Consider the following 12,885-nt stretch of genomic DNA (forward strand, 5'->3'; position numbering starts at 1 on the left):
TAAAACGGAATGAAATTCTAATATATGCTACAATATGGATGAATTTTGAAAACTAAATGAAAGAAGGCAGATACAAAAGGACAAATATTGTATGATTCCACTTATATGAGGTACCCAGACCAGGCAAATTCACAAAGACAGAAAATAGAATAGAGATTACTGGGGGAGAAGGACTAGGGAGTCATTGTTTAATGGGGACAGAGTTTCTGTCTGGGATGATGAAAAAGTTCTGGAAATGGATGGTGGTTATGGTTGCACAGCATTGTGAATGTACTTAGTGCCATTGAATTGTACATCTAAATGGTTAAGATGTTAAATTCTACGCTATACATCTCACTACAGTAAAAAAAATATTTTAAAAAATCTATAACAGAATGTATATAACAATTCTATTCATAATTGCCGAGAAACTTAAAACAATCCAAATGTCTTTGAGTGGGTGAGTAGATAAACAAACTGGTACATTCATACACTTGAATACTGATCAGCAATGAAACAAAGAACTATTGACACATGCAACAATTTGGATGAATCTCAAAGACATGCTGAGTGAAACAAGCCAGTCTCAAAAGATGGAATACTGTATGAGTCCATTTACCTGGCATCCTTGAAAAGAAAAACTATAGTGATGAAGAAAAACACATCAATGGTTGCCAGGAACTAGGGTTGTGGGGAGTATGTGACTATAAAAAGGTAGTATGAGGAATTATCTTGGAGTAGTGCAACTGTTGTGTATCCTGTGGTGCTAGTTACACGAATCTACATGCATGTTAAAACTCAGAACTGCACACTAAGAAGTCAACTTCTCTGTAAGATAATCTAAAAACTAAAAGTGTAAAAATGTAACGTGAGATTGAGTTCAGAATTTTACTCTAAAAGCCTTACAAAATTATTGAAATTAAAGTTTGAAAAACCCACAGAAAAGAGATCACATAAGTTAAATTATGTTCATTCTTCTAAATTTTCAATAATTTCAAAATGTTTAAAGTAACTGAATGATAGATAACTTCAATAAAACAAAACTTGTATTTCAGCCCCTGCCCTAAATTTTTACACTCAGATCAGAAATTGTCCTCAAAGAGAAAAAAAATTAATGCATATGATTATGTGTGAAATCAAAATCAAATTATATTAGTTCTGTCTACCATATAGGGTTGTTATGTGGAACAAGCGAAAGAATGTAAATCAGTCTTTTGAAAATACCCTATTACCGAAGTTAAAACATACACATACACACACACACACACACACACACAACTGAGTGAGATCAGATAGCTTCTAGAAACTCTTATATGGTGGTGCCCACAGCTATGCTCCTTTGGCCAGTATTTGGGGTTCTCAATCTTGTATTGCCTGGTAATGCACAGAAACAGTCATTAAGCAATTATTATAAACTTAGACAAGAAATCAATCCTTAACTGTGTTGTTAATGAAACTCTGGTATTTCTCACAACCTCAGAGATCAGAAATGAACTGCTAGTGTCTGGAATAACTAACTATGCACTTGCTTCTATTAGGCTTTAGATTCACTTCCCTTTTTTGTTCTCTGGAGACAGAGCACAGCTGGTCAGCATCCTTTATAAGAGTGTTTTCTTCTACATGTTTCCCAGGGGCCATTACTAAGTGTGAAAAACATTGGGAAGATCACAGCAGATTTGTATATGAGTCACTTTCCATCTGCATATGGTTAAGTGCACTTACAGCACAATTTTTTATCAAATAGAAAGGCAAAATGAAGCATTTAATTGCTGCTTCAGTGGAGATTACTGCTTTTAGATTTTGAACTGCCTATTGTCCTCATGTATAAGAGGGCAGAACTGTCTTCTCAAAAGTATATATAGTCATGTTGCCTCAAACATTGTCCTTCTAAGATCTCTTTTCAAAATTTATAGTTCAAACAGAGATTCTCTTTAGAGAAATCTCTCTAGAGTTCCTACATTTTTAAATTGCAGAATGGGCAGAGTTCTGGCTAAAGTGCCTGATAATTGCCAGAGGTGTTAAAAGCCCCTTTCTTCAAAAACTCATGTTTTCAATAGAATCCAAGGTAAAGAGAATAGAAGGGTATCAGAGGGCAAGAGAAAGAGATTAGGACACTTGAACTGTAAATCGCTAATCAAAGGATAGAGATGTCAGGTCACTATTCACTCAGCTCTACAGAAAGTCCCTTTAACAGTAGTTGCCAGAGAAAACAGACACATCCAAAGCCAAAGACACTGTACCTCCCTCTCAAGGGGACTCTTTAAGCGATTTATCCTTTGGAAAGGTTCTGAGGCAGGCAGGGCAGGGCCACCAAGTAGTCTGGTGGAAGGAACCATCCAGTGTGTGTTTTCACAACTTAAATTCTAGACATCCAGGGAACTACAAACCTATTGGGGTCAAACAGGATATCACAGTCCTGGTGAAAAGAATTGCTGACATTTCCATTTTCCCATTACACATGCCTCATCCCTGGGTATTCTTGAAATACTGTGGCCTCAAAATAGTACAAGGAACTGAATAATTGCAGGAAAGAAAACCAGCTTCAAATTGATTTGTTTGCAGTCTAGAAAACATTGTAACCTGGTATTACTACTAAGTGATTGTGTTAAGATTACATGGGCCTTTCTGAAATATATGTTTCCTTTATAATGAACTCATAAGACTGTAGATCAGGGTGAAGAATTAAGAAGAGTATGAAAAATATAGGATTACCATTTGGATGTAGCTTCCTTCCTCTTCTCTGGAAACGGAATTGGCAAAAAGTCTTGCAGATTTAATACCATTTCTTTCTGGAGAGAGAAAGCTTGTCCGATTGCTAAGAACAAAAATATAGATGAGGTCAAAGCAATGTCTTACAGCTGCTCTGTAAGACAGCCAGGAACTAACATGGCCCCCGTGGGGTTTCAGCCTTCCCCTTCCAGATACAACTTCCTTCCGGCCAAAGCAATTCCTAAAGCAGTAGACTGCCCAGCAGCTTCTGTCCCACACTGGGGCAAATGACTCCCAATTCTCAAAGGCTACTTTTTTCCAGGCTATCCATGTGACACAGCTCATGAGCTTTCTAGAAACAGACCAAGGCATATCATTTAGAGAAAAAACAAAAACAAAAAAACAAAAACACTCCTTTGGGACTCTCTTGTTTCCATTCAAAGTAACCAGGAAAAGTAAGGAAGTGTGGCCATTCCTCTGATGGGATGAGGGCAAGAGTGCAAATCAACTTTCATCCTTCTCCTGTGTTAGAAGCACAGACTGAGTCTCTCTACAGTCTAGGCTAAAAAAATACAGCTCACTGCAAAATTCTGTTTTACAAAGTGATTGTGTCCTGTGGCATTTAGAATGAACCAAGGAACTGCTGGGCAAGACTCAGGATTCTGAAAATGCAACTTCTAAAGGTGAGATGGAGAGTGCAGATACATTTGGGGTTTGTTTACCAAGCCCATGAATCATGCCTCTTTCTCTGAGGATTCCCTTCTCCTACTACTTTCACAAAGCTGAGCTTCTGGAAGCCATGTCGGTACTGCTGGTCCTTCCTCTGGGCCATAGCTGATTCCACTCACACTGGAGTGATACAATTCCCTCTGTCAGGAAGTGCAAATTGGGATTGAAAAAGCACCTATCTCTGTTGATACTGGAATTGTAGCATGTAAATAAGCTCAGGATCTATGGTATAGCTCTCTTTAGCCATGAGGATTGTGCAACAAAGAGTTCTCCACAGAAAGAGGCATGAGCAAATGTGGATGTGAGAGACATGAGAGAGTCCTTGGGTTCCCAACAGCACTCTCCTTCCTGATTCCAGTATCATGGAAGGTTGTTATATTCGTTCCTTTGTGATCTGCAAAACACTCTGGCTTGTGATAATAAACCTCATCCGTTCTTTTGCTTAAGCTAGGTTAAGTGGGCTTCAGCTTCACTTAATCAGAGACCTAACTATGAACACTGGGAGTTTCTGCTGGATGAGGCACCTTTGAACATCAGAGACTTACCAAGGCACAGTGTGGGTCCTGGTTAGAGATGCGTGTTCCCGGATAGTAGAGAGGCTTCTCAGGTCCAGAGGAGGTGGCCGTGCTACAACACACAATATCCAGTAGGGTAAGTTCTCAGGAGTTCAAGGCCAGAATGTAAAAGACTGTAAAACTATGACATGCCACTTACCTAGCCCATCAAATCCCAATTTACTAACAAGCAGCACTGATGATGAGTGAATTTTACTGTCCTACTCTTCCCTGCCTCACTGGGAGTAAAGACAATTACTGAGCAAACGGTCACCAGCTGGAGGTAATGAGGCAACACATTTAGTCAATACATAATCATATGGAACTCATTATATGTCAGGCATGGTTCTAGGCATTAGAGGCATAGTATGAATAAAACAGCTGAGTCTCTGACTTTATGGAATGCCAAAGCCTACCTCATACTCTTATGTGCAAAATTGAAATTTTACCTTTCTTATCACAGGCAGAGATGATCACCCAGGTTCTAGGCTTTTCCACCTTCAGTCCATTGTCTACTTGATGGTACTTCTACCTAGAATATTCTTCCTTCATCTCTGCCTTTAGAGCTCAGCTCAACGTCCCCTTCTTATAAGGAAGGCCTTTGACCTCCAGAAAAGATCAGGCTCCACATCATGGGCTCTCATGAGTTCCTGTACTTAACCTTCACAGCACTCCTCCCAGTTAGTGATGATACATTCATCTGTGATCATTTGATTCAGGTCTAGACTGTGCTCTGGGAGGACAGCAGTTTTTCTGAATTTGTTCACTGCAATAGCCTCGGCATCTAGAAAAGCACTTGGCATCTAACCCTTTACCACCTCAGTGGCCTACCTTTCTGAGTTGGTCATGGATGTATTCCTCTATCACTGCCTTGACCACACTACTTGTATTGTATCTTTCCCCCACTCAACTACATGAATAGAGACTGTTGAAACCCACTGCCCCATCCCAGATCACCAGAGCCTAGTACAGTGACTTTCCTGCACTCAGTTTCCCAGGAGCCTCAGACCTGAGAAAGGTGGTGAGCTAGAAAGGTCATCTGAGTCCTAGTCTCTGGGGAGAAGGTCTGTCCTGGTGGCATGACACCCTGACATTGGATTCACCAACCAGCCACCTCCCATCTTCAACATCTGCCCTCTCCTGGTTGGGCCCCAGGGTCCATCCTTGCATCCACACCTGTCAGAAAACCAGCCTCTCCTGGCCCAGGTGTTCACCTTCACACCCACCAAGTGAACCTCCAACCGCAAGTCCATCCAATATCTTCCTGCCTCCGATTGCCAGGTTCTATAGAGCTGCACTTTCCAATATAATACGGCAGCCACTAGCCACATGGGGCTATTTAAATGGATTAACATTAAGTAAAATGTAAAATTCAGTTCCTCAGTTGCACTAGCCACATTTCAAGTGTTCAGTAGCCACATTTCCATCATCACAGAAAGTTCTGTTGGACAGCACTGCGGTAGACAATTGAAAAAAATAATAATATACACCTTAAAGTTACAGGTCCTTGTTAAATTGTTTCTAGCCAGAATGAATAGTTATTTCTTCTGAACCTCATAAGATAGGGTCTGTCCTCCTATTTAATACTGCCTTGATAATTCTTCTTCTTCCAAATGGTTTTTCTATATCTTCTTCCCCCTCACATTGAAGACCCCTCCTTGCTTCCTCATCTTTGCATCTCACCAGTGCCTAGCACAGCACTACACACACAGCAAACACACTGGAAATGTGATTTAACTCAAACTGAAGGGGTGAAACTGGAATGGACCGGGCATGAGTCAGGGACTTGGTTACCAGCTTTGGGCACGGCCACCTGAAGGGAATGTCAGGTCACAATCATTGTACCAAGTATTTCCCTGGAATCACACACCCCTACTAAGTAAGTGACAGTGGCCAAGAATGAAGTTATAGAGTTACTTTGACCTGCTTTTCTTCTTTCCCTCTTCTCCTTTCTCCCTGCCTGTCCATGCTGCTTAGCAGACCAGAGAAGCTGCCTGGGAGTAAAGCAGAAGCTTCAAGGAGCTCTGTGCAAGAGCCAGATGACACATTGTGAAGACCTCTCCCACCCCAGACACCTCTGCTGATAGGCATACACAGGGCAGTAAATGATGAGTTGCATATGACTAGGTCTGGCATTAGTGGCAAGTCATTCTTGGCTGTTTCACAGGAGGGCACTGTGATTACTTCCAGTGCTGTTTAAATGAAGAGATGCCAGGTAGGTTCCATTCCCATCTACCATTGCTTATTTCTGAGCCTTTGTTAGGGAAGCAGCCAAAGATGAGCCCTCTGGAATGAACTTGGCTTTCTAGGCCATATTTGCAAGGCCATAGTGCCTGTAAGTCCCCTGATGCCTTTTATCATGGCTATCTGGCGCAGCAGGGTTCCGCAGCACTTCCCCTTCAACTGAAGCCATTTGTCTTCACCCTTCTGTTTCCCAGCCATCTAGAATATTTTCTCTAGTGCTTCCTTCCCAGACAGGGTCAGGAAGGCAACTTCTCCACATGGCTGTCAGGACCTTGCTCCCCTCTCCTGCAGTGGGCCTACTCAAATGGCTTACATTTCCTCTGAGGCTTGAGATCTCTATTCACTGGGGGAGGCTCCAGGTTGGCAGGTAGCTTGGGCAGGGGGCTGGCGATGCTTCCTGAGTTCATTGGGATGTAGTCATCACAGTTGCATTGGGGTCTGAGACCAGAGGCGCCGGTCCAGGGGCTCATGGGCACGTAGCTGTCTTCGGCACTGGATGAGGCTGTAGAGTACATTGGGGAGAACCTGCATGGCTGCAAGAGAACAGGTACAGGTTGGGAACCACAGAACAGTCATGGAAACTGTTCCCAGTGGACAGCCTGAGCTACACATAAGATTTCCGTTGCAAATTATCCAAGAGTAACTCTGAACTTCCTTAGGAAAGTCAGATAAGCCTCTTACTCAAGCTTTGCCTCTGGACTTATTGTGTGAGATAGGTGATGAATCTCCTCGATCTGATGCTGGAAGACAGAAGGTTATGAACTGATGCAAATGCTTTATATACAAAGTGATGCCTTAAGTAGCTACCCTGTCGGGCAAGTGTCTGTACCATTAGAATTGGCAGAACACTTAATTCCAGTAGTTCCCAGACAAGTTCAACCTTTAAGGGGAGACTGAAGAGTCCTGAGAGAGTCAGAGTGCCGAGTCTCTAAAGACTTAAAGGGAACATATGTAGGTCAGACTATTTTTGGTAAAATTGAGGCTTAGAAGCTCAAGTGCCAAACTCACCAAATTTAAACTAAGCCGCTTGTCTTGGTGTCTTAAGGATTGGCCTTCTACATCAGCTGCAAGAAACAAGGTGGGGTGGTGAGAAGTGCAGGACAACATCAATTTAAAGTAGGGTCCAAATCCCTATGCACGTCAGGGCCCTGTGCTCAGCTCCAGAGAGGCAGAGAAGCCTAACAGTTTCTATACGCAAGGCTTGCTATTAAGTCTAGTTGGGCAGTCAGAACACATTCCCCAACAGATGGAAATCAGACCAGAGTTTGAAGAAGTTTCTGTATAATAGCTTTAGTTCTCTCTGTGAAATAGGAAGAGCTAGAGCAAGTAATGAACAAATGCTTGTTGCATTTATTACATGAATTTCATGAGCTTAGAGATGGCGGAGACAGAGCTGGAGGTTTGATGATAGGAGAGGTGTGATATTCCTTGTGATAAGCAGGAGAGTGGTGGGAACAGAGAAGTGATAGTATTGCTGAGCAGCACTGAGGGCTCGTTTGAGATCTGTGACCATGAACTGGTGACCCTGATTTTCTGCAGCAATAGTTAGCTACTCAGGTACAGGCATGGAGAGGAAAGGTGAATTAATACAGGATTAGAAACTTGTAAGATGGATGTGAAAAATAAAACAATGTGACATAAACATTTAGAATAATTGTTGAGTTGAAAGAGATGTCCAGAAGGCAGCAAGATATATGGGCCTGGACTTGAATGAGATGTCATTTTTGGGAATTAGCAGCTTAGAGATGACAGTCAAAACCATAAGAGAAGATGAGATTATCTAGGTTGCAAGTGTTGAGAGAATTTGAAGTCTAAAACCCTAGAGAATCCCAATATTCAAAGAGCAGTTGAGGGGCATGATGCCATCAAGCCTTAGGAAGGAGAGAATGGCCAACGATAGTGAGCGCTGCTAAGAAGTCCAGCAAGTGCTCTTAGCACATGGGGACCAGACAAAAGTGTCCCCCAAGAACTTGGAGGTGTGAAAGGTCAGGTTGCCTCTGAGAAATAAACTGAAGAGTCAACATCATCTTTTTAAATTTATTTTTTATTAAATTTATTGGGGTGACAATGGTTAGTAAAATTATATAGGTTGCAAGTGTACAGTTCCGTAATACATCACCATATATTGCATTATGTGCTCACCACCCAGAGTCAGTTCTCCTTCCATCACCATATATTTGAGCCCCCTTTACCCTCTTCTACCACCCCCCACCCCCCTTACCCTCTGGTAACCACTAAACTATTGTCCGTGTCTAGGAGTTTTTGTTTGTTTGTCTTGTTCCTTAGCTGCTTTCAGTTTTATGTCCCACATATGGGTGAAGTCTTATGGTTCTCAACTTTTTTTGGCTACATCATCTTAAAGTGAGAGAATAACTCTCAGCTCAGAAATATATGTTTCTATGTCTTCAAGGCTGTAGAAGTACTGGTTAAAAGCTGCTCTGGAGTCATAATGTCTAGTTTAAAATCCCTGCTCCACCACTTACTAGCTGTGTGACACTGGACAAGTTACTTACACTCTCTGGGTCTCAGTTCCCTAATCTGTAAAATGAGACCAATAACAGGATCTATTCCATAGGAGTGCTGCAAAGATTAGAAGTGTTAGTGCATGTGAAGGACAGTCAAGTGCCTGGAACACAAAGTACTTACTAAATCCTAGCAAGTATTTGATGTTGTTAATGAAGAATGTAGGAAATGCATATGTGAACACAGGCCCCTAAGTGCCTTTCCATTACCAGATCCCCACTGATGTCACCAAATAACACCAAGACAGAGAAAAACCTGCATCAACATCAGATAGTTTAAGGACTTGAGGACAGAGTGAAGATGGGAACAGACTAAAGGAAGGGACCAAGAATGGATTCACATCCACACTCCTATAAAGCACACACCTGGAAAATGAGTCTCTGCTAGACTCTCACTCTGCTGGATTTCCTGCTACCTCATGGATCACTTGTTTAGAGTTTCTTTTGCTGTTTCCTCCTCTTGTCCACAATTTCTACATGTTATAGGGCTCCAGGCTCAGTCAGTCCTTGGTTCTTTTCTATTGTCTGTATTCACTCTTTTGGTGATCTCATCTAATCCCTTGAATTTACTACCTATACACTGACAACTCCCAAATTCATAGTCCCAGGTCTCTCTCACTGACCTTCAGACTCACATTTCTATTCATTTACTTGATGTTTCCACTAGCACATCTAGCAGGCACCTCAACATATCCAAACTCAACATATCCAAAAACAACTTCCTGACCTCCACCCACTGTCCAACTTGTTACCCATCTGTTTCTCAGGCCAAACACCAGGAAGTCAACATTGACTCCATTCTTTCTCTACTGCATATCCCATGAATGAGGTTGTATCTTCAAGATATATTGAGCATCCAACCACATTTCACAAGTCCAAAGCTACTATCCTAGTCCCGGTTACCATGACAGTTTGCCTGGATTACTATACTCATCTTCTAACTGGTTTTCCTGCTTCTACACTTGCTTCCCTTCAGTCTATTCTTAACACAGCAGTGACCCTGTCACAGAAATCAAGACCTATATAAATGGAAGGATATTTCCTGTTCATAAATTGGAAAACTCAACACTGTAAGGGTATCAAATCTTCACAAACTGATCTATAGATATGGGGCAATCCTCCTCAATAATGAACTTTGACCCCACTGCCTCCTTGCACAAGCATCAATTGCAGGTGGACCTCAATGGGGAAGGCAGAACGACCACTTTGACGTGTTCCCTCTGCTTTATCAGATCCATTTTTGCATTAAGACTCATGTTCATATTCTATTATTCCACTGGTTTAGTCATTTCACTCTCCTGTATCTGCTTGCCTATGCTTTCAGTTTTCCCTTTTTGTCCACTGTTCACATGTTAGCACATTATGACCCTTTGTGTAATCGGCATATACTCATTTCATTGAAGTTTTCAGAAGGAAGTAACGTGTAATGGTCACATCACTAGGGACACTGGGGGAGGTCTCTGCCAGTGACTCAGTTCCTCAGTCAGAATCAGAAATTTAGACAATTTGAAATGAGTTTGCATTCTTTAAACTTCTAAAATTCCTTTAAAATGTGGCATTATATGTAACAGTGTAGGAGTGATTGTATTTGGATGAAAAGAGAGGGAGGGAGGGAAGGATGGAGGGAGGGAAAGAATTCCATGAGAATGAAGGGCTTTACAGAAAAAGGCAAAAATAAAAGGAAGGGGGGGGGCTCCAGGAGGGTATCCAAGCTGATAGGGCTGGGTTAACATTATGTTGATGGTGACAGCTCTGTAAAAGCCACGTCACTAGTGTGTAGCCAGTTAGAATTTGGAAAACGCATGTCAGGTGGGATGATGAATGAGGCTGATGGGATTACTGAAAGTAGAAGAAAAGAGTTATGGTCAATATACTGTCTCTGGGCTCATTGTGCATGTGAGAGGTAAAGAATAGAATAGAGTAGAGCTGACACAAAATATATCACTTTCTGCACCAAGTGGGTCCCCTGCTGACTCCAGACAAACACCAGGAGCTTAGTCTCAGTGGGGAGCCCATCACATGGGCAGGGGCATGGCTAAGGGACCAGGGCTCTGACTTCTTTCAGCATCTACTGGGACCCAAGGAGTTAAGAGGAGTCAGGCTTTTCTCTGTACCTGAACATCAGCATCCAACACTTACCTTTCCAGGTTCTCATGGTATCTAAACCAGAGAGAGAGATTCTTCTTGGTGCCACAGTGCATTCTGGCTTCTTGATGCTGCTGTGCCCGCTCCACGGAAACTGTTCCTCTTGGCGCCGTTCAGAGAGATGGATTGGCTTAGGGGGGCGGGGAGGTGGCGTGATGGATATAATGTCTAGTTCTTTTGCCCTATAGGGCAGGGAACCTTGGTTTTTATCTACCTGAATGGTGGAATTTAAGGAAGTTTCCAGCAGTGGTGAAGAAAAGTGGTTCCTGGATGGCCCATTGATATCTCTATTCCAGATCAGGGCAGCCTGAGGCCTTGTGGAAGGTACCTCCTGAGATCCATTCCCATGGGGGGACGGGTGGACCAAGTTACTGGAGGGCAGCTGCTGCAGGCAGTCAACAAAAACGTCATCAGATGAAGTCTGTTCCAATGAACGCTCTGAGTTTGACCAGCTATCACATCTGGTGGGTAGACTGAGGGAAGAAAAGCATGTAAATTTGACTGAAATGTAGCAGGTCCCTGGCAGCTGTAGTAGGTACCACAGCGACACTACTGATACACCCTTGGCAGAAGTCTGAAGAAAAAAGCCATCCATCCACCACAGAACCCACACTGGTCTCATTCCCATTCCTCAAATATCACCTTTTATTTTACTTGTATAGCCACCACATTCCCTCTACTACCCTCCATCACACCAACCCCTGGATGCAGGAAAAAGTGGTTTGTCGATTTTTTCGCCCTCTATGTGTAAGCTGCATATGAAAATACAAAGTTAGAAATGAAAACCACAATGCTGAAATACGTGAGTCATTTTGTTTAGTGCATGCTTCATCCTTCATAGTGGTTGACAGTGAGTGATCCATCCCGCCTGTCAACAGCAGGAAGAGAAGGTGAAAGCAGACACACCCACTAGAAGATGCTACAGCTAAACAGACTAATTTGGCCGGGTACACAGCACATCTCAGTGGCAGACCCTGAACGAGGAGGCAGTGTGGGCTCTGCAGAAGAGACTGTGCTAAAAGGCCTGGCTCAGAGAGTCCGGAGCATAAGCATACCTGGCATGGTGCAGTCTTCCACTCTCACAGTTGGACAGAATCAGATAATCAGGAAGGAAGAGAAACTCTGACTCACTTCTGGTTTCCTCAGTGGCTACGGTATTAGTACTTGGGTCATCTTTTGGCAAGGAGGAGCTGACAGCATGGGCGGTGTGAAGGGAGCTGGCAGGGGATGGCTGGAGGGAGGAGGGCGTGTGAGAGAGGCTCTCCACGGAATCTGCTGGACAAATCATTTCCCAGGTTAGCGTTTAAGAATGGCTATAACACTCACTCACAATTTCTCAAACGGCATCTAAAGAAGCCAAATAGAAGATGCAAATCACAGCCGGTGTTTGTACTGATGGAGGAGACCATTTCCCCAAGCTATAAACAATGTCTGGGAAAAAAGGCAAATGTTCCAAGAGTGAAGTGTTGAATCAATTAAGAGTAAAAAAAAAAAACAAAAAAAAAAAACCCAAGCATTCTTGGCATAAAAATCTCCTATTAGATAGTCTATAAGTCTATACACAGCTCCCTTATTTATGGCCCTCAGCCGCAGCCCATCATCACTGTTTATTCACTCAACAAATATACACATATATACATATATTTATGCATATCCAATACATATGTACATACTTACATATGCATTTCTGCATATACAGATATATAGCTCCATATAGAATACCTATTTTGCACGTATTATGTGCCTGGAACTGTTCTGACTCTGTCCATACAGCCGAGACAAACACTGACCTTACTGGAGTTTACAGTCTATCAGAGGAGACAGACAAGTAACACATAAATAAAGAATACTGTTAATGATTGACTGCTAATGACTTATTAGGAAGAGGAAGGAAAAATGGGGGGTGTTGTGATGGCTGGTAAAGCCCACATTTCTCGAAGAGCTCAACATTCAGAAACTCCCAATGAAAAACCTGCTTTAATTTCCCCTTGAACCAAGTTGGC

The 12,885-nt window shown here is 42.5% G+C and overlaps 1 protein-coding gene across 4 annotated transcripts in view; it reads right to left on the reverse strand.

The window, feature by feature from the left end:
- The window catches only part of GAB3 (GRB2 associated binding protein 3), a 72,548-nt gene that overhangs the window by 12,509 nt on the left and 47,154 nt on the right, over positions 1-12,885 (reverse strand). For 2 of the 4 annotated variants that reach the window (XM_074323758.2, XM_074323754.2), the window contains exons 3-8: positions 11,938-12,157; positions 10,877-11,355; positions 7,224-7,279; positions 6,529-6,748; positions 3,963-4,044; positions 2,692-2,794 (exon numbers count right to left, since the gene is read on the reverse strand). In XM_074323758.2, coding sequence (XP_074179859.1) covers positions 2,692-2,794; positions 3,963-4,044; positions 6,529-6,748; positions 7,224-7,279; positions 10,877-11,355; positions 11,938-12,157 — 1,160 coding nt within the window. The remainder of the gene's footprint in view (positions 1-2,691; positions 2,795-3,962; positions 4,045-6,528; positions 6,749-7,223; positions 7,280-10,876; positions 11,356-11,937; positions 12,158-12,885) is intronic. The other 2 variants (XM_074323756.2, XM_019716066.3) reach the window with 1 other exon arrangement.

Source organism: Rhinolophus sinicus, chromosome 18 (assembly GCF_057876585.1).
Source record: "Rhinolophus sinicus isolate RSI-liver-muscle chromosome 18, RSI-T2T, whole genome shotgun sequence".
In the NCBI taxonomy this organism is placed as follows: Eukaryota; Metazoa; Chordata; class Mammalia; order Chiroptera; family Rhinolophidae; genus Rhinolophus; species Rhinolophus sinicus.